This window comes from Ostrinia nubilalis, chromosome 24, assembly GCF_963855985.1.
Source record: "Ostrinia nubilalis chromosome 24, ilOstNubi1.1, whole genome shotgun sequence".
In the NCBI taxonomy this organism is placed as follows: Eukaryota; Metazoa; Arthropoda; class Insecta; order Lepidoptera; family Crambidae; genus Ostrinia; species Ostrinia nubilalis.
Window position 1 is genome coordinate 3,181,132 of NC_087111.1, and position 27,272 is coordinate 3,208,403.

Sequence of the window (27,272 nt, forward strand, 5' to 3'; positions counted from 1 at the left end):
TCGAAAATTTTCTTATAAAGTAATCGATTTTGCCCTCTAAAATAATCGAATAAAATTATGGTAGACAACACTATCTTGTCTGTTTCATTGTCATTCATTCATTCACTCTCTGTCCTTCTGTCAAACGGCCAGCCATTAAAGTTCATTCGTTCCATACTTTGTTTTGATATTTTCAAGTTCGGTATCGAGTTATGTGGTTTCGGCGTGTTACCTTGGAATTTCGTTTGTACGCGTTACATAAATGCGCATTGAGCGGGTTTATTAAAATGAAAAAAGATTAATTGGGAAATTAAATATATAGTAAGTGTTGAAAACGAAAATCAAACCGGCGGACGTCCTCAATCTCGAGACGGACCGTATTTCGTCTCATGTCTTTATCTCGGAAATAAGCGTACATCTCTTGTGTACTGATTACTGATTTATTTAGTTCGTCGTGCGGAATGAGACGGATCGGTTGAGCTTCCTAGAAATGGGTCGCTCATAGTCGTACAATAAAAACTATTTGAAGTTCCTGGCTGGTGTTATTGTTTTTGAATTTAGAACGCAAAAAAAATAAACGCGATGAGTGCTGCGACGGACTCAGTTTTGGCGGGATATATCCCAGAATATTTGTTTACTCTGATGGAGGAGTTAGATGAACATCCGTGGTTGTTTGCCGCTCTTGCCTCAGTTCTGGTTGGACTCAGTGGGATCCTGCCTCTCCTGATCATACCCATCGACGAATCTGCGTCGTTTAAAGACGGAGGTGAGTGTTGCTTTTGTTAATTTTACGGAATATTCGTCGTGAACAAGGTCCTATTTTTAGTAGTGTATGTCATCCATGTCATGTGGGATGCCAACAACTCCACATGCGATCCTTTGTTGCATCCATCGATATTAAGCAAGGCTTAAAAATATAATGTCTGTCACTTTACATACTTACCACTTATTAAAGAAACAATTGAACACAAAATCTAACTTATTGAAAACAAAACAATGTTAAAGAAAAATCCAATAGTTTTCTCATTGTTTCTTTAATTGGTATTTTCCTACTTAGAAAGTTGAAAACAAAACAATTTCCAACAATAAATCAGCAGTTGAATTTATAAATTATTATTCTTTGAAAGTTTAACCACACCTGAGAAAAAATCTTCAGGCATACTAATCAAACAGAAAATTGTGTGTTATGTGTTGTCTACAGGGTGAAATATGTAAATTAGAACAACAAATTACCAATACAAAGTTGACATTAAATATTTAAAGATATTATTTACCAAGTCTTGTAAAAGTTTGTTCACCTAAAACATGCTTGCATTGTTTCAGTCTTGATGTTTATAAATAAATAACATGCTAGTATCAGGTTGTATTAACCTTTGCCATACTATAACAGAATAGGAAAACAGTTATGTTTCATGTAGTTGCAATGAGAGTAACTTTGCAAGAAAAATAATAACTTAGTCGACTGTAGACTCTTCGTTTGCTTTTTTTCTTTCGCATGATATAGTAATTTTATTTTACATACTTTTGATAATAATGGTGCATAATAACAACACAGGGACATAAATCCCAGGTACAATAATGTGTTGGGATCTTTTTTGTACAGATCTGAATCATTTATAAATGTAGACAAATTATTTGGTACAATAAATGTGAGGTATTGTGTCTGTAAATAATCCCATTATTCCCAAAATTTCAAACTAGGAACATATTCAGATTAGGATATTGGCTACAACAAAAGAAATTAAATGCTTGGGAAATTCAGTGGTGATATATCAATTCCTATATCTGTACCTATAATAAATAAGATTTTTACATGTAAGATAAATTAAACAGCAGAGTCATAATATGTCCTACTGTTTTTATATTTTCATTTGTTGGTTTTATCTTAAAACAACTTCTAATTATTTTGTGTGTAACTGGTTTTTTACCAGAAAAATAACTATCATCAGACTGAATGCCACATTTCATGCTATTACACTTTTTTAAGTTTAATTATTTTATTTCATTTTTAACTTGATGTTTTCTTATTAATATTTTCTTAGTTATAAATTGAATCTGATACTTATGTTTTGCCTAACCAGTAACCACTTCAGGTAGCAGTTTGAATGCTCTTATGAAACTCAGATTAGGCAACTTATCTCAAACGCTTGACTGGCTGTGTAGATCACAATAGATACTAAAGTTTCACCATTTTAACAGATTTTTTGAAATCGATAGCAACAAAAACAATTAGTCTAAGAAGTGGCCTATTTTTGTTTTTTTTTTTACTAACAAAATAACTAAAATAAATAAGGCACCATTGTTTTTTTCCTTTTGATTACAGTCCAAAAAAAACGTTAAAATCTTCAAAAAAAAGGTCACTATTGGGTCATTCCATCGTTTCGGGTGTTACGTTCGTACACACATATTCAACAATTTCTTGTATTTTGAAATAGTATTTTAATAATATTAGTGCCTTAATCTGTCCGTTTTTAGTTGCTTTATCTAAATAATAAAGTTTGTACAGCTTAGAATGTAGGATAACGAAAATATGAGCCAAAAAGTGTGCGTTTCGGGCGTTACGAGATTTTGCCTCTACGTTCTGACTGTTGTTGCATTTACTCGAAATTTAGCGAATTTTCTTAAGGAATTATACCTAAAACTTACAGGACTTCTAAAGTATAAAATTTACAAACCATGTAACATACAATCACTGTTACATAAAACGTTTTACTATTTTTTATAATTTTTTTCTTTGTTTCGGGTGTTACAATGGTTCTGTTTCGGGTGTTACGAGTACGAAAATGCAACTCGTTTTATCGATAAAATCGGTGTTTTATTAGTCTCTAGGTACTACAAAATAAGGAGTACAACAAATAAACACAAATAGAGCGAATTCTGATTTGAAATTACGAAGCATCTTTTTTTAAAAAATATACAAAGTTCAAGTTTAATTTTTCCTCAGAATATAGCTTTTTCTATTGTTTTTGGCTTGAGATAGCATTTCTTTAATTTCTAATTACGATATTTAATGGAAATGTCAAACATCGAGACTTTTTAGCAATATCTTAATTTTAGTGTTGAGTCGACATTTCAAAAATGTCTTAAATAGAGAAATATGACTCCTTTTCCGACGCCAGCGCTAGTGGGAGGTCGAAGGACCCTCACAGTAATACTTTTTGACTTCTCCAAGCAATATACACACATTATCGACGTATAAATAAAAATGTAATACCCGAAACGTTTCGGGTGTTACAGTTTTTAATCAAGAAAGAAACATACTAAATTAGTATCATGCTCAGAAATTACTTAGTATTTGAAATCATTACTACCATGACCTTACTTTTACCACAGAATAAGTAATAGTACAGGTACAGAAGGATTACTCCGCAAGACGATTTAAATAAATGCAAGTCTTGCTACGACGCGATACAGTGGAATTCAGCTCGTACAGCACTACGTACCTACAATTTTATTCACCTACAAGTTTTGTCTCTTTCTATCGCGTGCCTCTGTACTCTTCTTACGCTGTTAGGGTTGCTGTCTAGTGAAAAAATAATTAATCTACTTATTTGTAATGAGGTACGTATGTAGGTAAGTAAGTATTACTGTTATTTTACCTTTGTAAAAATAACATTTCAAATATACCTAATTAGGATTAAAAAACTTGTTTTATTACAATGTCTTCATTCATACCTATTTTAACATAAGACAGATAAATTAAACATACTATTACAGAAAAAAGAAGAATCCTATACTATCCTAAGAATTTTATTATTGATTACCTACATGGCCAACATACCTTTCAGCATCTTTGGGAAGCGAAAAAAAAGATAAATCCGGTAGATTTCTTTTCGAATTTAAACACCCGAACGCCGCACAATATTTCTTTCTCTTTATGTCCATTTTTAAATAATACTTCGATCATAGAATTAGGTACTACAACTCACGCCAGCGTCCTGACGGGCGCGCGCGTGACACTCGACTGATATAATACCCGCCGGCGGGGCGCTTCGCTGTAGGTATTTATCGGATGTACCGTGCGGAGTGAGCCAGGCCTGCTTTTACCAAATATTGTTATCCTAATCCATGTGTAAGGTACAATAATAAAACAAATACCTGTTTTTTTGTTTCGGGTGTTACATCGCCGAAGTAACAAGAAAACACACTAAGAACTTGATGATTATCAATTTATTTGGGACTATGGCGCTACCTACCAATACTATGATAAATACCCTCAAATCATATAGTGGCAAAACGTTTCACAGATTGATAGTTTTTTTTTAAATCGTATTACCAATAATTAGAGAGAAAATGATCATTCAGACAGTTGACTTAAGTATAGACTTTGAAGACTAATAACTTAAAAATTACTTGTTTCTTGCAGATTGTTTTTGTTTCACATTATAATTTGGAATGTTTACTTTCAAAATTCATCAGATTTAATGCGAAAAGAACATATTTAGTTTTTCACCCTCGGTAACATTTGTCATGGAATGACCCTATTGTTTTGTACATTTTGAATGCATTAAAATCCAAAAAAAAAATGAAATCTTTACTATGTTCTAGTAACCACTAAAGCCACAACCCTGGTGTAAGACAGTCTTACACCAGTCTTACTAAGACTTAATAAGCCGCCATAGGCCTCTGCCATGCACCAATCGAGACGAGACTTATTGTGTCTGCAGGACTATTCCCACCTCTCGTTCCCACTGCTGCAACTCCTGTGTAGCTAGAATCTACACTGTAGATTCTACAGCTTGACTGCCAATAAAAACCTAACCAGTGCAGGGAAAGTTAAACTGTGACTGTCAAAGCATGGAACCTTCAGCAAACGGTTTCCAGGCAATAATTGATTATACCTACGCTTATGATAAACCAGAAGCCTTAGACTGCCCTAGAAAAAGTAAAATCCGCGACAGAATTAATTCTGAAAACGTTTTACGTTACGTGAAAATCGCCTGAAGTCCTAAACTATCACAGGGACAGATATAGAAATCCAAATAAATCTTCAAAAGAATATAAAAAAGCTAACTGAATGAAACCAATCTATGATACACTCCCGTTAACCAGTTTTCTACCCACGAGAGGCGTTTGCGTCATACGCAATTTTATAGGTCACTGGATAACCAATAAATGTATTTATTGGATGCGCATCGGTGTCCTCCTTAATCGATTTGGTAAATAGAACTTTTGTATCGTTAAAGTCCTCAGATATTCCAGAATATGTCGGCAGGCGGTGATGTTTTGTCACAAATTGTCAATAGATGTCCAACCATCGAATGATCGAGGATACTCCTTCGTTAAAAATACCGTTGCCATGCTTCTGAAGAACCAGATGGTAGAATATATCCGTGAAAAGACCGTTACAGCAAAATGCATGTACGGAAAAAAGCGACATTTAAACTGAAAAATATGAACTGAGCCAACCGAAAAAATCCTTCGCTTCGTGATGTAGAGAGCAAACATATTAAAAAGATAGAAGTAAAAAGTCAGCAAACAGCACATTAGTTGACTCATTGGTTGGTTGGAGTCAACTTGCTGGATCGTATTCTGTTTCTTCTTTTCATATCACGTCATGCAAATTGCAAGTCATAATGGAAAGAAACAGAATACGATCAAGTCAAGTGTTTGTAAAATAGTGTAATGTCACGGGTCTTTGGAAAACATCCGTGATGTCACTATATGACTGATGGAAAATTAGGTAGTCATAGTTGTAATTCAGACTTGTTATAAAGACAATGCAACGTGCTGCGAGATACAAATACCTCAGGCAGCATTAATTATTACCAGTACTGCTTGATGCCGAGACAACCGAGGCAATTGTTGCATCAATTTCAATTGCGAGTGATGTAAACGTTCTATAACGTGGTTGTCTTATTTGAACGAAGCTTTACTTTGATTAATGTCGGATACCAAAACCCACCTTCTTCTTATTGTTTTCGAAACAAATCTGTACCAAAAAAACAATCCCACTAATTACTCTATCAACCTGTGGACCACGATTAGCTTACATCAGAAGTTATGAACTTCTCAGGCATTAAAGTCACTAACGCGTTAAATTTCGATAAACTCACCGTATCCGTTACACATGCAGATTACTCTGTACGTACGGGAAATTATAATTACTGTACGCAATCGTGCATGTCAATAAACAATAACACTGCCCAGCGATAGTGTTTCGATACGAATAATAATGTAAATAATACTCATATTATTTGCCTTTTTGATTGACTCTCTTTGCTGAAAAGTGAATTTTAGACTATCTGAAGTTATTGAAATACACGTACCCAGAGAATGATTGTATGCTGCTCATTCGTGATAATGGCCATAGAATCCGCGTCAAGAGGTCGGAGAAACAAATCTGTTCTAACACAAGGTACTTATCATAATAGAAGCCCCAAAATCCGGGTTAATTTAGATCGTCAGAAAAAATACGGAAAGAAATCAATTGGTGAGAAGAATATAATGTAATGTCTGGGTTGATTTTTAATCAGATTGAATCAGAAGATCTACCTGCCGTACCTATTATTGCTGCAATTATCAACTGAGATATCCCATAGTTTTCCATGAGAAGCATATTTTCTGTTAACCTACCGCAGTCTGTTTTTTAATTTAATTGTTCTATCCTTCCCAAAAGCAGGTGATTTCTCTTATCACCATCCTCGATTCAAGAACAGTTGCCTATTCCATTATCAGACCACTCTAATGCTATCACCGTACGTGCGGCGGGCCGACAATGATAGCCGATAAAATTTGAACTCTGTGACATTGCAGTAAGGCGTACTTGTACACAAATGATGCTCCACTGACAGATGATCATTGTTTTTTGTGTTATCTGTCACACTTTATTGTTGTGACGGGGGAATAATATAGCCAAACAGCGCGGGTCAATGTAGTCTGATGTTTCTTGACAAAGAAACTCGAATCCTTGCGATTTTTTTAAGACTTGAAGAAAGCTTTTGTTTAGGAAGGCAAAGCTAGGAAAGGAAATTCGTCAACAGTGTACCTACCATGAGTTTACGTTAGGTGCGCTCGCTAGCGAGTACGTCAAAAATCTCTATGAAGATTTTGTTTCTTGTAAGTAGCCGCTAGGGGCGCTGCACAATATGTCATACAATTAATGTCATTTTTTTACGCAGTCGCTAGCGAGTAGCGAGCACACCTAACGTAAACTCATGGTAAGCACACAGTTCCGCTAGAATTTTGGTCCTTCGAAATCATGGGTCCTTTAATTTGAACCTTTGATTAAGTGCATTAATTATTATGAATGAATAATGACTAATGAATTGGTACACATAGTAGATGACATTGAGATAATCTGAGAATCTATTTAAAGGACGTGTGTTACCGACTCTGCTGTTTCTAACCTCTTGAGATTTGAAATTTAAATGAGCAATCCCAATAGCCTGAAAAAGCAGATCCAATGAAATAATTCAAGTTTTTTAAAATTGAGCATATTTTGGTTTTATCATCTTATAAGTTAACTAGGCTTTTGACTCTTTTAGGTTCACTAATCTTCAATAATTAATTAAAATAATACATTGGTGGTAACGCACGGTAAAATCTGTACCCGACTGAATGATAAGGCCTTAAGACCCAAACCTGATTAAGAACAAGCTTAAGATTGTAAACATAATTGATAAACTTATCATTCAATCAGTACTAAGCATAATCGATTGCTTCGACGGCTGATAATTTATTACATGTGTACTACAACCTGATAATTGCTCGATATGAAGATTGTTAATGATTTTTTAAAAACCACACGTATTAAAACATTATGAATGGGGAGTGATTGAAAAAAGCAGTACCAGTGTAATATCGGAAAGAATGAGTTTCTTCCGCCAATTCTCCTCATCATCAGCCCATTTATGTTGTACCGAAGTGCAAGCTATATTTGGGACGTGTATAAGCGCCTTAAAAGGGCTTAAAGTTCTAAAAAGATTGGATTTGAAAAAAAAAAAACTGTATAATATCAGAATACAATAAATATTAACATTCTAACAGAAAATGATGATGGATACGAATTTAAACACAAAGAAACTACTTAAAATCACTTGATATTTTCACAATTTTCAGATACCATCAGTAAATCCATCATTCTGTCCATAAATTACTATCTAGCTGAATATTTGGCAATCATGCTACAATGTAAGGAGTAGGTAGATGCCCAGTTCACGCCGATAGCCAGAGATTAGGGTTTGATAGTGACGTCACGGATGATACGAAGATGTTGCTAAGCGTGTCGGACACCCACACGTGATGAAGGGATCATCGCGTAACGAAACTGTCAAGTCTATAATGGAAACAAAGGGTCAAGAGATAAATCGGAATTAGCAGAATATTGCAAGAATTCGGGAGAGAACAATAGAAAATATTACATGATGAAAAGAGTAAAATGACTCGGAAGAGCCTAGGTGTCAAAGATATCCAGGCGTATGCCACTGCCTAGTCTAGATCCTAAGTCTAGAACAAAAGAACCTATACCTACGTATTAAATTTTGCCTTCCATCAAGGCAAAAAATTGCTACAGGTAGTCAAGACATTTGACTTGGATCTCTATTCTTTTTCCATATGATTTAGGCCTCCTCAAGGTGAATGGGTGCGGTCAAATACAATATGCATTACAGAAGCAATGAAAAACGTTCTGTACCTATATTGATACAAGGTTTTTATTATCGACTGTATAGATAAAAACACCGATTTTTGATAATGCTTTGTCATTCGAAACAAGCGCCCCATTACAAAAACAACCGAGTTCTGTGTTCATGTGATTGAAATTCAAAAGGGAAATGTATTAAATCGATTCCAACTACGTTCGTCGTCAGCCGATGAAATGTTATGAAATTTTGCGTGTCCAATTGAAAAACATCTGGCGGTAAAGTCTATTTGTACGAAGACTGCTACTGCAAAAAGCAAAGACTGTAAGTTGAAATAAAGAAACCTGTATTAATAAAAGAAACTTCAGCTCTATTGTGATCAAGATCAACAAAGTTGTAGGCTTGATTTATTAGGCATTATTTGAACTTGAATTTCGAGAGACTAGCTAGCCCAGTCAGTCTTCTTAGATGGTGTTAATAAAAGAAACATTTGATGATGTATTGATTAAATACGATAATATTAGAAATACAAATAGATACGTATAAATAACGACGAAAGTGTATCCTTGTGTGGTATTTCGACTAGTTTGGTCAATTATACGGGAATTTCGGGATTGTCCCAGAATTTTGTGTCTAGTCCTCATGTCTAAGTTCTAACTTAACTGTGCCAGAATATCCTAAAACTTTAGCATCGGAATTTGTTTTCTAATCAATGGCGGTCTTGCTTGAGCCACGCACATGGTGATAACATTCAGGCGAAAATTCCTCCGACAGGCGAATTCTGGGCTACACACATCGCGACAGCGCGAATCATAGGTGTACCGCGATGCGTGTGGCCTAGCTAGGGGTTAGTCCTTGTACGTTTTAATAGGTATCTGTGTCATATTCTATGTCAATCAAACAGGAACTATTTCCTACATAGCCTTTTTAAACGAAATTACTTTGTTTTACAGCGGGGGCAGCGACACTGCGAGTCCTGCTGAGCTTCGCAGTCGGCGGTCTGCTTGGAGACGTGTTCCTACATCTACTGCCGGAGTCTTGGGAACACGACCTAGCTGGCAGAAAAGGTAACAATCTCCAAGTTATTAAGATTTATTAGAACATGGAGGCAATCAAATGCCTGTTCGATGAAGATGCAGAAAATCATGTCTATCTTGCGACCATGCGACATTATTCCTACTCGTAAGTCTCTAAACTTTTTGGGTTTTCAATTTCATCTAAACCGATTAATATTCCCAGCAAGCGAAATACCTACAGTGACTTTTTCTACTTCGAAATCATATTACATTGTAGGTATGTATTTTTACATTATGAATGAAAGTCTAGGACTGTATGAATCCTAAATAGATTCCTAACATTATTGAATGAATTCCAAACACAGTGAAGTAATTAAGGCCGGGTAGCAGAGAAAATGGCGAAAATGAGGTTTTCATTTTTCATTTTTGAGGTACTAAACAGTAAAATTAAACGCTAAGATTTTTATTGGGCATAGTTGAGGATATTTTCTAGGGCTATTAACGGATGGAAACACGATTTGATGAAGTTGACTCGATAGAATATATTCCCAAAGTTACCTCTATTCGTTTTCTATTTATGGTTTTATTTTTAAAATAAGCGATTTGAGATTCTAAATCTTTTACTAAACTAAAGTTCAGAAATAACTTGAGGGCTTTTAACGGATGAAATTTTTATCGTCATCGTCGTCGTCATCGTTTCAGCCAAATGACGTCCACTGCTGGACAAAGGCCTCCCCCAAGGCTTTCCACAATGAACGGTCCTGCGCTGCCCGCATCCAGGCTCTTCCCGCGACCTTTACCAGATCGTCGGTCCACCTAGTAGGAGGCCTGCCCACGCTACGTTTTCCAGCCCGTGGTCGCCACTCGAGAACTTTCCTGCCCCAACGGCCATCGTCTCTACGAGCTATGTGCCCCGCCCACTGCCACTTGATTTTAGCAATTCTGCGAGCTATGTCGGTTACTTTGGTTCTCCTACGGATCTCCTCATTTCTGATTCGATCACGCAGGGAAACTCCGAGCATAGCCCGCTCCATCGCCCTTTGGGTGACCTTGAGCCTTCTTATGAGGCCCATAGAAATTTTTATATTGCGTCTTATTTAGTTACTATGTTAAAAAATGTGGAAAAAATCGTCCATGACGGCTTGGACAATCTCAATCAGTCGCGCGGTGGCGCTTACGGAGGACGGACGCGTGTCAGTTTTTTGGCCGTGACAGTTCGCGATTTGTCAATATTTTTGACAATGATGACTTTGATGAGTCACAGTATAATAATATCAGTGTTACTGGAGAAAGCTTAAAATTTTGATAATTAAGAATTATCAATTTTGTCTACCTATTGAAATTTAAATCGTTCGCATCCTTTTAAACGAAGACTCTACTCATGATACATAGTACATTCCTAAAATATGAGACAAAACCAATGAGTTAAAATTACATTTTAATAGTACCTACATACAATCGTCTTACACTCTTTAGAAGAGCACACTGACACAAATAAATAATAAAAAATACTGTCTAAGGTCTGTAGCTAAAGGTCTACGCTGCAAGATGGAAGAATCTTCTACCCAAAAAGATGGCAGATGCAGCAAATGTCAACGGATTTAAAACTGGAGTTGATGTGACTTCTTGTAGACTTGAGTGTCTAGAGCGTCCCTTCCTCCACCATGCGTAAGAATTTTCACAAAAATACTGTCTAAGGTCTAAGCCGTAAGATAGAAGAATCTTATAGCCAAAAACATGGCAGATGCAGCAGATATCAACGGATTTAAAACTGGAGTTCATTGTGTATCCTTGTAGTTTTGAGTCTCTAGAGCAGTGGTTCTTAACCTTTAAGTCATGAGGGACCATTTTACCAAATTTCTGTCTTGTCAGGGACCACCTCATAATCGGTCAAAACCAGTTTGACTGCAAAAATCAGTTAAAAGTGGTTTTGACCAAGGTGTGCAAGTGCACATCGTGGACCACTTGGAATGCCTCCAGGGACCACCAGTGGTCCGCGGACCACCGGTTAAGAACCACTGCTCTAGAGCGTCCCTTCCTCCACCATGCGTAAGAATGTTTCAAAAATACTGTCTAAGGTCTGTAGCTAAAGGTCTAAGCTGCAAGATAAAAGAATCTTCTAGCCAATAACTTTAAAACTATAATTTGAACGAATTTTGCTATTAGTGGACAAATTTCTGCTCACGATGGACTAATTATCTGCTGTACTCTCGACTCTCTAAAGCACAACATTTATAAAAATTTTGCTGCGGTAATGCACTCCAGGTAACAGTGTGTGATGCTCATTGCTCATAGTGATTTTCGATACAGAGCCCCGTACATACGTTATACATAAATTATGGAAAGAAAACACCCAGACCAATACAAACAAATATGTATGCAATTTTAGTATGATATTTTTATTTATTAATAAACAAAAAGACTGAACAAAATTGATGCGTGTACTGATTAATGTAATTAACCACATGCAAAGCTTTGTGAACTGCAACAACTATAATTGATTATCCAAGCTCTAAATAATCGCTACTACGAGTAACTGATCATAAAATGTTTTTCCAATCGCTCAAGCTCCCGAGGATCTACCGATAGGTCGGGTGACGTAATCTTGAAATTCTTTTAGCCGGCGCGGAACTTCCGGAAGGTCGGGTGACGCCACGCCTCTTTGAACCGTGTTTACTTTGGCAGTTATATTCTATATAATTTATTCGATTCTAAAATATATTCCCAAAAATTTTGAAAGTTGTTTTAATTTGTATCACTTGGATATGATTTGTATTAGAAAGTGCTGTGAGTGTGACGCTTGAACGGAAGGAAGTCAACCTAACCTAACCAACTGCGTATTTCTAAACTGCGTAGGTATTTCTATACTGTGTAGCCGCGAGAGCTCTTTGGCGCGCTGTCTTCGGCGAAGTATTGCGCGCGCAGATTTTGACAGCGCGAAATACCTACTTTAGCAGAAATACCAAGCCTTAACTAAACGACGAACGAGTAGGTGTTAAAATTGCTCGAATAGTTAAAAAAAGCGTTCACTTATGAGGAAAATTGAAAAAGTAAATAATACGCATATTTTTCACATACAGAAAGCATAATACGAATTCAGTTCACTTTATTTGTCATGAAAAAAAATTAATACATCATCATTTCAGCCGCAGGACGTCCACTGCTGAAAATAGGCATCCCCCAATGATTAGTGGTAGGGTTAATATTGGGACGTGTAAAGGCGCTTTTTTAAAGCCTATTTGCAAAAATAAATGAATTTTATGAATTTTTATTTTATGATTATAATATTGAAATATTAATTTGAAAGATTCCACGTGTAAGTAATATTCACTTTATAATCATCATTGACGCAATTTAAATTCAATATTCACTACGATCTTAAACAACTGTATCAACAATCAACTGCCACCTAAAACAATAATTGATATAATACCTATTAAATATGTGGTAATACTACTTCAAATAAATTAATTATATCTTACACCTATAAATATCGAATTCGTTATTAGTTTTCTTCAAGGCCGCTAAAGATACATAGTTTTCTAAGTTAAACCAGGAACCGCTATAGATAGAGCTATTGATCATCAAACTACAAAAAACAAGGAACCAAAAAAACGAGTCAACGAAACAGGCTATCTCAGACTACATTTCATCATCATCATTTCAGCCAGAGGACGTCCACTGCTGAACATAGGCCTCTGCAATGATTTCCACATCGCCCGGTTGGTAGCGGCCTGCATCCAGCGCCTTCCTGCTACCTTTATGAGGTCTTCGGCCCACCTTGTGGGTGGACGTCTCACGATGCGTTTTCCGGACTACATTTGATGTTGCAAAGTTATGAGAAGAAGTGATGTCATTTATCAACGATAGCAGCCCGACGCGAAGTACCGTATTTGTGGTGTCAAGCCCCAGAAGGGGGAGAATTGACTAAGAGAAGGGACATGGATCAGAGAAATTTGTAGGGAGTCAAGCGAAGCGCCCGGGGAAAAGAGCCCAGAGCAAGTACCCGCGCGCTCTCCCGAGATTCGTTCGTACGCCGAGAGGCAGGAAGAACCATGGGTGGTGGTGGGATTTGCTGTTGCAAAATAAAACCTAAATACAATCGTATAAGATCCCACAATGTTTAACTTGATTGATGTATCTGTCCATATTCCGATCGGAAGAACCCTGGATTCCCTCCGCCTAGCAACCGCCCGATACAAGCGGCCATTGTCTGCAGCTACTTTGTATTATGTAAACAAACTACAGAAGTTCATCCATTGTCAAGTACTGCGAAGTGTAACTGGTTTTCCTTAACGTAGTATACAAATGTTTTTTGCGTTTTTTTGCGTACTTACTATTCTTCTGCTTTGTAGGCTGTTACTAAGTAACAATTGAGGATTTAAATTCATTACTGTCAAACATTTAATTTTGATTCTACAGGCCGATTCGTGAATCGTCGTGTTCCGACTTCTAAGAAAAAAGTAATCAGATTTCGGACATTCAACTCTCCAATGTCCTACTAACTCCTAAGCAATCGCAGAATGACACTGAATTTTCTCTACATTTTTCTGTCTTGAGTCTTGCGAGCACAATCCACTACATGCTTCTATGCTGACTGCTAAGGCAGTTAAATTAACAAAAAGACTAGAATAATTCAAAGATACTGAACGCCGGCTTCTAATCATCAGGTACAGAGCAATGTACAGCACTTGAGTTGTCTTGTGGACAGTCAAGAGTGTTAATTTTAAATACAGTTTCCATGACACAAACAATCTCAATCAGAAGCTCATTCTGCCTGTGATCTTATGAGCCTAGTACTTACTTTTTCTTTGTTGCACGCTATTTTTAGTCCGTGTTGCTTGTCTCGAGTTTCACTAAAGACATGTTTATAACTGTCATGGTTCTTGATAAAAATGATTAATCGTAAATCCGCGACGCAAACAGTGATTTAAGGAAAATCTTTAGATCCCATTGACATGTAAAGAGTTATTTATGTGTAACCATTCACTAGAAAAAACCTGCAGACATGTCTATGACGAGTCGCCCTACTACGGCGGTTGAGGTTTTGCGTTCCATTCATTAACAAGTACACATTACAACGGTATTTAACATTCTAATGTCATGGAAATAAAGTCGATGTTTGCACACTGCATGAATCACCAGGGTTTTGTGTTCCAACTCATTATCGTAAGCGTGCGGCAATAGTTTGTTGACAAACGTGATAATACAAATAAGTATATTCGCTACTGACTTGGAGTAGCAATAAGGAAATTGTGGTTAAAAGATAGGTATATTCGTAAATAATTTTAACTGGGTAACGTTTGTTTACATTTTTTATAACGGAATGTGTGTTATTGACCGGTAGATGGGTCAATTCTTCAGGTTTGTCACAGCAAAAACGATATAAGATACTCTATCTTTTTCGAGAAAATCCTATCAGGTTGGATAGGTATGGCTTTTACACGCTTTCCCAAAAACTATAATGGGACACTCAGTAAACCGTTGATGATTATGTGGTAAAGATGACAGAACCTTGCTGGTTAAAAAATCCAACTCCTGTACAGCCAGGATCTACTTTTTGAAGTTCCTTTATAAAAACTGCAAAAGTACTAAATAGATTCTTATCGTGGATTCGGCCAAACAAGAGTAAATATTAACCTCAGAATAAATCGTCACTTATTCGACATTTCGACATATTTCCCATACTGAAACTATCAATGTGCCAGATATACCTACCTGGAGTTATTCTTGGATAAAAGTTTGGTCGAATAGCTCAGAAAAGAAAGGAAATAGTGGAAAAGACTTTACCAGGAAGAGGGATTGCTTCTTGTTGATATCTAATAGATAGGTACTTGTACAGAAGTAAAAACGGTTTTACATAGCGATTAACATTACCATTAGCATTTAAGGAAACTGTGAGTCAACATCCTTGTCGTCATCTTGTCAGGCCATTGACACCATAAATAATTCATTTGTAGTTGATTGTTTTGAGTCTTGATTGATACTTACGATACTGTTCTAGCAGTAAAGACTAGCAGACTAGTCACTCAAATTAGATTAATTTCGTTGAGGGTCCAATGACAGTTAACCTTCCCCCGGGACAAACTTGACCTTCACTGGTCGGGTTTTATTGGCCGTCAAGCTGTAGAATCTTGCTACACAAGAGTTGCAGCGGTGGGAACAAGAGGTGGGAATAGTCCGTTAGTCACTAGTCAAGTATATGAAGCTTTAGGGTAGCAACTAGTGTGAAAAAGACAACAGTGATAAGTACGGAATTTAATCGCTTTGCGAAAACATCATGTATTCCACGCTAGTATTTTACGAAAAATGACGCGACCTTTCCCTGGGGTCTAGGAAGATTATCTCTCTCCCTCTCTCCAGTAGTCAGTTTAACAGTGCAACACTAAAGACAGTTAAAATAAAATAAATATAACGTTACGTTACGTAACCAGGTTTTGGCTTTGCCCCATAGAATTGTTCATTCATGGAAAATGACAAGATTTCGCTAAAACTGTACTCGCCTTTTCATTTAATGCTTGTATAATTACAGCTTAAAAATTATCATGTCAACACACGATGATAAGTAATTGATACAAATAATTGGTACTGGAATCCAATCAAGATATCTGACTATTTTTACATGTTTACGTAGATTTAGATTACTTAGTACATTTATCCGACCTTTGTAACCTCGTAACAAGGATGTAGTTTTTAATTCCGAAATATTAAAGGTGTGTTTAAGATGCATCTAATTTAAATTCTAATTAAACACTTTAGTTACATTATTATTATCACATCTTTTCATTTTCAAATCTACCGCTACGAAACATAAGGTCTTGTAGGTCAAGAATTACGATTAACATCAGTATTATTATAAAGCTCTCGAAGAGACAGTATAGGCTTTAAGAAGTTTCTATTTTGGCCTGAGTGACACCATTTGCATGCGAATCGAACAAATGTGTCTATATTTGCAAATGGAACAAATGTCCATGACAATCTTATTTATCAGTTGCATATTTATTTACCTACAAGTGCACGTATTTACCTAAAAGTGCAACATAGTTGCTCCTCTCCATTGACGGAAGGTCAACTGCGGATAACTGTATCAGATAGGCGCGTACATGACTGATAGCAACGTTTATCATTTGAATTTTATAATGCTTCAATTGAGAGGCTAGTCATACTTTTTTATAAGGCCGGTTTTGTCTTTGTCACCATCATCATCATTTCAGCCATAGGACGTTTAACCGCCTCTGTGGTCTAGTGGTAAGACCACCTGCTTCAGACGCAGAGGTCCCGGGTTCGATTCCCAGTGGGGCCAGATTTTTCTGTTCGGTTTGGTTGGTGGTAGGGCTTGTTCTAAGTCCGCCTGGCTAGCTACCACCATCTTACCTAAGTCTGTCGCTATAACAACAATGTTAACAGCATTGTTGTGTTCCGGCAGTTAGAGGTAAGATAGCCAGTTCCTCCGTGGTTGAGGATTCCGGGTGAAGCTCGCTTCCACCTTCGGCCTGATCATCACTTACCATCAGGTGAGATACAGGCCAAGAGCTTCCTCGTTGTGGATAAAAATCGTCCACTGCTGAACATTGGCCTCCCCCAAAGATTTCCATATTGACAGGTTGGTAGCAGCCTGCATCCAGCGCCTCCCTGCTACCTTTATGAGCTCGTCGTTTAGTTAGATACCAAAAAGAAAAACTTGATTCTCTTTTGTTTTTGCCAAAATAAGACATGATACTCGAAAAAGTGTAGATATGAAGGCCCGGTTTCCACTAAAATGGAAGGGAGATGTATTGAAATAACCAATTAGATTTCCGAACTGAAGCTGAGCGGAGAGCTGTTGTGAAAATAAAGAAATCTGACTGGTTGTTCAAACTCATCTCCTCTCCGCTTTCGTGGAAGCCGGACCTAAAGGGATACTTAAAAAATAAATTGGGTACTTTGAGATGCATTCAGACACGATTGAGTGATAAGAACTGATAAAGACGACGTGGCATTGATGGCTAACGAAATCTAGATAGTACCAGCCAAAGATTATGGTACTAAAGGCTCGACGTGCTTTAAGAAGGCGCGGTACCTATCAGGATCATATCGGGCAATCAGATGATTGCCTCGTGTTTAGGAAAACCCACACTGGAGAAAACAAAGATTGAAAAGATATCATTCCGATACTGATACAAAATCTTTAGACATCTAAAAAAATTATGAACTCATAAGATCTTAAATATCATAGATAAAGATATAAGGAAGGCGCTAGATGCAGGCCATTGCCAACCGGTCATCATGGAAGTCATTGGGGGAGGACTATGTTCAGCAGTGGAAGTCTTATGGCTGAAATGATGATGATGAATAAAATCTTATCGTCGGTGCAACAATCAAATCCTTAACGTGCATTGCGTTTACACTGCGCTTGCCGGTACATGACCTCCATTTCAGAATTTTACTACCCCATCCACCGTCAGTTCTGCGTGCTATGTGCCCTGCCTACTTGCACAGCATAAGACGACCAACCACAAGTTGGACAGATGATCTCATAAAGGTTGCAGAACGGCGCTGGATGCAGACCTCTACCAACCAGCACATCTAGAAATCGTTGGGGAGGCCTTTATTCAGCAGTGGACGTCCTGTAGCTGAAATGATGATGATGATATTTGTTACTCTAAAAACCAGGTTACAATTTATTACAAGTTCACAGTATACAGTGGGCCGCAGTTCCAGCTACCCATTCTCGATTTTTCTCTCGCTCTCATCAAATGGCGATCCTTTGCGATAGAACGAGACGACATGACCAGAAATGGGTGGCTGGAAGTGTGGCCCATAGTATCTGCACAGTTATGTTAACCAACTACAATTTCTGCAGTTATTCTTATGTCATTGCAGTTATTAAATAAAATTTCTGAGCATATAGAGTTGCTACTCAAACTACTGGTTCATCCAGTGTTTAAGTAGCTCAGCTGAAAGAACAGTCGCCTGGCAAGCGAAAGTTCGTAGGTTCGATTCCTGCTTTAGGCATTTTCGACTTTTTCAAGTTATTTATAACTAGCTTTCCACCCGCGTGGAATTTTGTCTGTCACAGAAAAACTTTATCGCGTGCGTCCCTATTTCAAAAACCGGGATAAAAACTATCCTATGTCCTTTCCTGGGACTCAAACTATCTAAGCCAAATTTCATCAAAATCGGTTCAGTGGTTTAGGCGTGAAAGCAAGACAGACAGAGTTACTTTCGCATTTATAATATTAAGTATATAGATTTTGAATTTCTTACAGAAGGGGAGCACGTATCACTAAAATGCGGTCTCTGGTGTCTCGCCGGAATGCTAGTCTTCATCGTAGTAGAAAAACTCTTCGCAGCATCAGAAGGCGTAGAAGAAGAAGAAACTCCGCCAGCGAAGCAGAACGGATCTATCAAGCAGATTGAAATAGAAGAGATCGAGAAACTTCTAGAATTGGAGAGAAAACAACGCGGGGGGAATAAAGGGGGTCTTTGTAATGGCAGCGTGACTGCTAAGCAGCTGTATGACACTTGCGTGTTCAATAATAACACTAAAGGTGAGTTAACGTTTAGTAGTTGATTTGGTTTATCAAATTGTATCACTACACTTTGCTTTTGTATAAACTTTAGCTGTGCCACAATCCGAACAACTCTTGTTGTATTCTTCTGATTAATTTCTAAGGACCGTTAAATTATCCCCCGAAACTACTAAACTTTCACTGGTTGGGTTTCATTGGAAGCCAAACTGTAGATCCTGGCTATAAAGGTGGGATTAGTCGTCGTTATTACTGAATACAGTCGTCCAAAAAGCTTTATTTATTATCTGTGGTCAAGTAGTTTTGATAGAATAGAACCACTCCCACTCTTCCCGTGGTTGTCATAGGATGCGACTAAAGGACAGGGGAGTGGGTGGGGAGTTATTGGTTAACTAGAGAGTCTAGAGAGATTCGTGCTTCTGCATTGTAGGTTAAGAGGCTGAAGTGATACATGTAGAAGTCACCAGTGAATCTTTGTGGCCAGTTGTTTCCACACCATTTAACGACTCGTTGCTCCTGATCGTGTTTAATTAAATTGACACAGAAAAATATAATGACAGTAAGTACAGGAAAAAGAAATGATAAGTAGCAAAAAACTGTCCCGCTCAGCATTTATCGTGACATCCTCGAACGGGCATGTTAAGAAGTTGGTCTTCCGCGGACTTATTGATCAATGATGACTTGTTACCAGGTGAAGGCGGCTGCTGTAACAGTGTAGCCGCTTCGAATGGATCAGTGAAATGCGGTGGAGGGAAGGGCAGCAACCGCTGGATGGGCCGCTGTCTGCTACGCGAGGCGAGGGAGAAGGCGCTGAAGGCTACTAAGGAGAAGAGCGAGAAGAAAGATGTGAGTTATGATACACTTTCCAGAAGTAGTTAACTTCCCCTTTTTACGGTCTTGTCCGGTCTGTCCGGCTTTTGTTAGACTTTTTATTTGGCTGCCGCGCCAGGCGAAAGTCGCCACAAAATAATATGAAGCGCACGCATCAGGACGTTGATGGGCAACCGATGATGATAGTACTCACTCGTTACCTATGACACTAATTGCATGATGAAGTTTTCAACCTTTGCAGGTGGCGGGCTACCTGAACCTCATGGCCAACTCCATAGACAACTTCACGCATGGACTGGCGGTTGGCGGCTCCTTCCTCGTGGGCTTCCGAGTTGGTTTACTCACCACATTCGCTATACTTGGTTAGTATACCAAAAAACCCCTAAAGGGGTCATCCATAAAGTACGTCTCACGTAAAGTGGGGGGGAGAAGGTCGACAAAGTGTGACATGGTGTGACAACGGGTGGGAGGGGTCTTAAGTTTCGTGACATCACATTTCAATTGTTTCAAATATTTGATATAATGTTGATTTCATAAAAAAAAACACTTAATTTAAATGGAAATAAAACTAATTTCGGAACTGCTGTTTTAATTTAATAATTTTTCGATGTAAAATTGCAAAACATGTGACGTCACACTAGGGAGGGGGGGGGGGTCTCAGAAATGTGACCACCTTTGACAAGGACGGGGGGGGGGCTCAAAAAATCATGAAATTCGTGTGACGTACTTTATGGATGGCCCCTAATGAGGTTTGACGCAGACCGTCCCATTCGGATTCGATTGGCGAAACGCGAACGGGACGGCATTAAACTCAAGTAAAGCATCAGAGATATGGCGCGATATTTTAAGAGAACTATAGCGTCCGCTATACTCGGGTCAGTACCTATAACAAAACTGAAGCAACAGAGAAGGGTGGAGGGATATCATAAAATAACACTAGTCTTTCGAGCATTACCAAGTTAGTCACCATTTACCAATAAATTCATACTTAGGTACTTTAAGGCTGGGTTGCACCATCTTACTTTAACAAACGCCAAAAATCTGTCAAACTCCATACAAAAAGCACCGGTTATTGTTATAGTTAGGGTTAAAATAAGATAATGCAACTCGACCCAAAACTCGATCTTAATGTAATTTTTTTAAGCAGTTGGTAGCGAAGACATTTGATGTAAAGGCGCACACCGTTGATTTTTAGTTGGCCGATAGTTGTGCCCGATTTTAAATTGTATGAAGAATCGGCCAAATCGATCGCACTCCCATACATGCCCATACTGATCAACTGCCCGACTAAACTATCGGCCGACGAAAAATCAACGGTGTGCGCCTACTCTAAGCCCTCAGATATTAAATGTAATAGATCCAAAATGGTGATCACCAGATGGATGACGGCGACGACCAATGTCAATATCAAGGAGTGTAACAATATTATGAATACAAACTAAAACTTCGAAACAAATAATATAATAGTAATCATGGATGTGGAAACCTTCTAAGCCTCTGAATTTCGCTCTCGTAAGCACATGATTACTTGTAATTATTTTTTTCAGTCCATGAAATCCCTCACGAAGTAGGAGACTTCGCCATTCTCCTGAAGAGTGGGTTCTCGCGGTGGGAAGCGGCCAAGGCGCAACTGGTATGTCTACATTTCTTTATTTATTTAAGCGTTAATGCCATATAACTGATACATAAGGCGAACTTAATGCCATAAAGGCATTCTATGCCAGTTTAACTTCGGGCTAAGGCCGCTTTCACATTAGGGCGTGAGAAGCATTTTTATAATGTGAAAGCAGTGGGTCTAGACAAAGTGCAAATTATAATCGCAAACCAGTCGAAAAGTGGTCGAAAAGCCCCTTTTTTGTATGGAGTTTTGACGGATTCGATTTTCGATTCAATCAAAAAGTGCGTTTTGTCTAGGGGGGCAGGCATCCGCTGTCACATGTATACCTACTGTAACTGTTATATTGTTATAAGAGCTGTGCTTCCTAGCACAAGCAACATCTGTTGCTTAACAGGAAGCTCCAACAACTTGTAATTGAACTACTAGGCTAAGTGACAGAAATAAACTACTTTAAATAGTATAAAATTATCGGCAGCGCGTCTGCTGAGCGTTTGTCGCGCTCTGCTGAAGTCGCCGCGCTCTAAGCAGAAAGAAATCATTGGCACAAGTGTACGTCGTCAAAAGTATTTTACTAAAACATTATAATAATATATTACCTACTTGGTCTTCGGACGCCGATGAAAGTAGCTAAATGATTTATTTTGTGTTTTCCAGGCCACCGCTTCAGCTGGTCTGATCGGTGCAATGACCGCCGTCATATTCAGCGGAGCCAGAAATGCGATAGGTAAGTAAACATTTTAGTCTGTTTTTGTATTTTGGGCATTTCGTATCTCAAACTGTCAGAAGTACCCTCAAATATCCTGTTTGATCTAGAAGCATTCTGATGTTCAAATATAACATTTTTTACGTGGCTCATACTGGAAATCTACAGAAATAGATTGACTTCCCAACCTCCCCAAACTGTTTAGTATGCGGTGGAGTGAAGGCCAAAATATACTGGTCATCACAAAAATCGGCCCACCTACGTTTTACAGGAAAACTCGTTTCTACTGACACAATCATGGTGCCCCAACAATATTGGTGTTATTTGAAAGCCCAATAAATATCCTTATAGAAAAACACATTTAATTTCTTAATAAACGATTAACATAAACGCGATATACAATAAATGTGACTTGAAAAAAGACCTCAATTTGGGCTCACCTCTGGGATCAATTAGACCAATTTTTATGGTTATAAAACCAAATAATGATCTCACGTGTCCTCTTTAACAGATGGATAGCGATCAGCGTTGCCAGACGTCCCGATTTTGGCGGGACGTCCCGATTTTTAAATCAAATTTAAATGTCCCGCGCGGGACAGGCTCGGTCCCGCTTTTCGGAGAGAACTCGACCGTACGTGGCGTACGTACTAAATCTGATTTAAAATATTATTTTTATTGTTAAAATACATTTTCTATAGCTACTTTTGCTATCTATTGTCACGTAAACGTAATTTTAAGTCAAATAAAAAGATAAATATTTGAAAACCTTTGATTATTATACGTTTTTTTACTATGTCCCGCTTCTGACGGAAGAATCCCGCTATTTTCACTCAAAAAGTACCAAAGTCCCGACTTGGCGAAAAAAAAAACTGGCAACGCTGATAGCGATTAATCCCAACTTAACAGTTTTATTCGCTGGGTGCGAAGTACTAGGTGGGGGTAACATAATCTATCGCAGCGCTCATGGTGGTCAAAAGTAGAAATAATGTAAGCTCTGTCATCAGATGTATCTGTCAATGGCAAAGCGATTCTACTTAATACATTTTAATATCATTCATTCATCGCATGAAAAGGGTCCTACTGGGAACTTAAATAAAAGAGTGGACTGTATTTCGATAGGGCTGGTTAATTAGCCGTTTACAATTTGGAAATAACTAGACTATACAACGTGGTAGTACAAAAATGAGTCACAGTAGTTGTTGTGCACAGATGTTTGCCTTATGATGAGAGCGTGAATTATTGAACTCTGCCCTTGTTTTGTTCTTAATTCTTCTACATCTCGGACTTGTCCAGCCAATACCAACAACTTTCCTTTATATACGGTTTGTGGTTGGAATTTGATATTGTAACACTCACAAACCCGGTCTTCAAAACAATACTCATTTCGATCTGAAAACGATATTTAATTTATTACTAGCGATACAGGAACATTTAAATATATTTACTGTTATATAATGAAACCGTTAAAGTAGCTTTTTCTTTTCGTTTTACTGTAAAACTACAACTATAAATGAAGTAAACAAACCCTGACACAATCAAAATTAAACACACTTTTTGGACTTACCTCATTTGATTTGAATGACCAAAATGATTTCAAAACCTTTTTTCCACCCAAATCGTGGTATCACAACAATTTATTAGTCGAAAATATATGTTATTTTCTCATTTCGATATTTTTTCACAAATAAACGACCTAAATGTCAATGTGACAGAGCCCACAAAATTGTGGACGCTAGTTGGCGCTGTAATCGTGCACAGAGCCAATAGCGGGAGGGTCGATATTTGTGAGACCAGTGTATTATTTTTAATTGTGTCTGTGGTCAATTATGGCGGAGACTAAATGACTGTATTAACTATGACGTTTTTTCTTGAAAATTTGATTTTTACTAAGATATCTAAGCCTATATTAAAATAACCAATTCATTCATTCCACAGAGGCCAAAACATCCTGGATAGTCCCGTTCACAGCGGGCGGGTTCCTACACATAGCGCTGGTCACAGTGTTACCGGACCTCCTCCGGGAAGAAGACAAGTGGCAGTCGCTCAAACACCTCGCGGCTTTGCTAGCCGGCATCGGGGTCATGGCTTTCATGACGTATTACTTCTAGAAGCTTCTATAAAGGTACTATTACCACTATTATGTACTTCTAAAGTCCGGTCGCCGAGCAGATAGAATTTCGTCCAATGACCTCAAGCTACCCATCCATCCATCCCAAAACAGAGAAACTTAAGTAAAGTTATCTAACCTCCAACAAAACACAATAATGCTGTTAACATTGTTGTTCTTGTTAGCTAGGCAGACTTAAAACAAACCCTACCAGGCTACCATCAACCAAAACGAGCAGGAAATTTTGTCCCCACTAAAAATCAAACCCGCTGGGTCTAAGACGTAACACACCCGTAATATAAAATAACAACGGTGCTGCTCGCCAGTTCTGTTACTTGAATTTGGCTTGACACACTACCGCGTGTCTATAGTCTGGTCTGTGAGCACGTAGAATTTTGTCCAATGACCCCAAGCTACCCATCCTTACCGCTCGCGCGTAATTATGTTGCTGTCGCGCTCGCACACTCACTGCGGGCGCCCGTCGCACAGTCGCGACAGCAATATAATTACGCGCGAGCGATAAGGATGGGTAGCTTGGGGTCATTGGACAAAATTCTACGTGCTCACAGACCGGGCTTTAGATCATCATATTTGATGTATATTCAAGCTTGAGTTTTGTTTCAGAATGCGGGCCTGAGTCTAGTGAATCAACAGCATCACCACCAATATTAATCACGACTAAAGCCAGTTCCACTTGTCTTCTGGGTTGAGTGTTATTTCGGAAAAATGATGCAATCGTTAAATTATATACGTACAGCGCCATCTAACGTATTTCAAAGTAATACTAAGAGAAGATATGAACATTATAAGAACCATAATAATTCGAGATTCGTACACTCTGTATGGAATTGCGCGAAATGTATTTAAAGTCTGATAAAACTCTACATAATAGAGAGAGAGCACGTTTTTGGGTTCATAAGACCGAACACAACTCTGTAAGTATGCAAAAATATCAGTCTTTCACGCCACATCACTACAAAGTGTGTCTAGCTACTATCGAAAGATATGAGGTGACATTGGAACCATGTGCCAATATTTTACAAGTAAATATTTACTATTATATAGATTTCGAGGTGACATACTAATAATGAAATTAATACATTCATAGGTGTACATACTCAGTAAGGCCTAGAGATATACTAATTGATCCATGATAATACACATAGCGGGTCATAAAATAGCATCACTTTTTATACAATAAAACATACCAATTGAGAACCTCCTCCTTTTTCATTCGGTTAAAAATATGGCACATGGTTCCCATTTCACTTGTCTTATTATTGAAGTCGATAAAAGTATTAGTATTTTCGAAATTTTAAATTTAGATTATGGTTACTGAAATCAACTCTTTAGATATTAAAATATTCTGATAAAATCACACGCTGTGTGAATAATAAAAACAGAAGTTACTGTAAATAAATTGATAAAAATAAAAATGGACGCTAATAAAAAGTACCTAAAATATAAGAAAAATCAAAAATTCATCATACATCATTATCATATGAAATACACGTAAAAAAAGTTCATATTATAGCCAAATATTTGAAACATTGTTATTTTACATAAAGTAAGATTGTTTTTGTTAATTTTGTAACATAATTACGTTTATTTTTTAGCATCTAAGTCAGCTTTTTGGTAGCATTATCCACAGTAAATATTTAAATAAAATCAAGTAAAATAAAAATATAAATTATTAAGAAGATAATAATGTAACAATCAATAATTTGATGTATTTGGCAGGTACCAAAATAAAAAATAGAGACAGATTTAGTGTTTAGTTGGTTGATCTCCACTAAAACTCATATTAATTTTTAGAATTAAATGCACAAATTTTATTGTAATGCATTTTTCAACAGTTATAATTAATCATTTTAAAGGTACATTGTACCTTAAATCAAGTGACATACTGTAAATTAATGTAAATACTTATATTAACGTTTTGATATACTCAATTAAGTATCGTTTAAAGCTAATCGACGACTTTCCTTGCGTCAATTGAAAAAAGGGTTTTCTTAATAACGCTCGCCAGTTGGCGCCACTGTCTTAGCTAAAGCCCGGTTGCCGAGCACGTAGAATTTCGTCCAATGACCCGAAGCTACCCATCCTTATCCTACATTCGCGACAGCAATATAATTACGCGCGAGCGAAAAGGATAGGTAGCTTGGGGTCATTTGACGAAATTCTATGTGCCCGGCGACCGGACTATACAAGCAAGTGACAGGATTTTACTGCCAGTAGCGCCAAAAATATATAAACATCGGCGCCTGGGAAAGTTGAAACTAGTGCATTACCCCTTTAATAATAAAAACAAAAACGGTTGCAATCTATTTTATCAAGGCAAAAATGCATTCAATTCAAACTGTTTATTTTTTATGATTATGGGGGTCAGTATTTACTTAACGTGTTTAAACATTAGTAACTTAGGAGATAGTACAAATCATCCCACTTCGATATTGTGATAGTTTTCTAGTTCTGTTGTATATACAGTCGGAATATTAGTTACTGCGGTGTAACACACTGGCCATGATATTGTCATATCAAAAGCATTTTCATTTACTTTACGTAAGCTATTATATTTAGCAAGATTATTATCAAAATCAAATATTTTTGAGATTTTTCATGCAAATTAACTTTATCATTATACTTATTTAAGTATTGTGTATTGATTTTCAATATAATCAAATCCAGATTTTAAGCTAATATTTTGAATTTGAGATACTTTGTTAAGTAAACAATTTAATTAAGTGTGTAATGTGATAAATAATGCCATTTACGAGTATTCTAAGTCGTTGACTAGATAACGACATTGTAAAATTACTAGAAAAAGATATTAATAAACAAACTATTTATGTACTGCATGTTTTATTTACTAGAAATAAGTAATTGAAGTCGTAGAAATTAGTCAAATCGTAGTGAAATGAACACGG

General features: G+C 37.3%; 1 protein-coding gene across 1 annotated transcript; it reads left to right on the plus strand.

Annotated features, from left to right (window-relative positions):
* The first annotated feature begins 121 nt into the window (after positions 1–121).
* Positions 122–27,198, plus strand: LOC135083762 (zinc transporter ZIP13 homolog). Its single transcript, XM_063978500.1, has 9 exons — positions 122–745; positions 9,515–9,628; positions 18,826–19,107; positions 19,778–19,932; positions 20,159–20,279; positions 21,465–21,550; positions 22,190–22,259; positions 24,174–24,360; positions 24,970–27,198. Exons 1-8 carry the CDS (start codon positions 562–564, stop codon positions 24,344–24,346), a joined length of 1,185 nt encoding a protein of 394 aa, XP_063834570.1. The 5' UTR covers positions 122–561; the 3' UTR covers positions 24,347–24,360; positions 24,970–27,198.
* The last annotated feature ends 74 nt before the right edge of the window (positions 27,199–27,272 follow it).

Excerpts from the sequence above, each read along its gene's own strand:
- LOC135083762 (XM_063978500.1), top strand. The coding sequence starts at position 562 with ATGAGTGCTGCGACGGACTCAGTTTTGGCGGGATATATCCCAGAATAT. Across the intron at positions 746-9,514 it reads TGCGTCGTTTAAAGACGGAG|CGGGGGCAGCGACACTGCGA; the intron begins GTGAGTGTTGCT and ends TTTGTTTTACAG. Across the intron at positions 20,280-21,464 it reads CACCACATTCGCTATACTTG|TCCATGAAATCCCTCACGAA; the intron begins GTTAGTATACCA and ends TATTTTTTTCAG.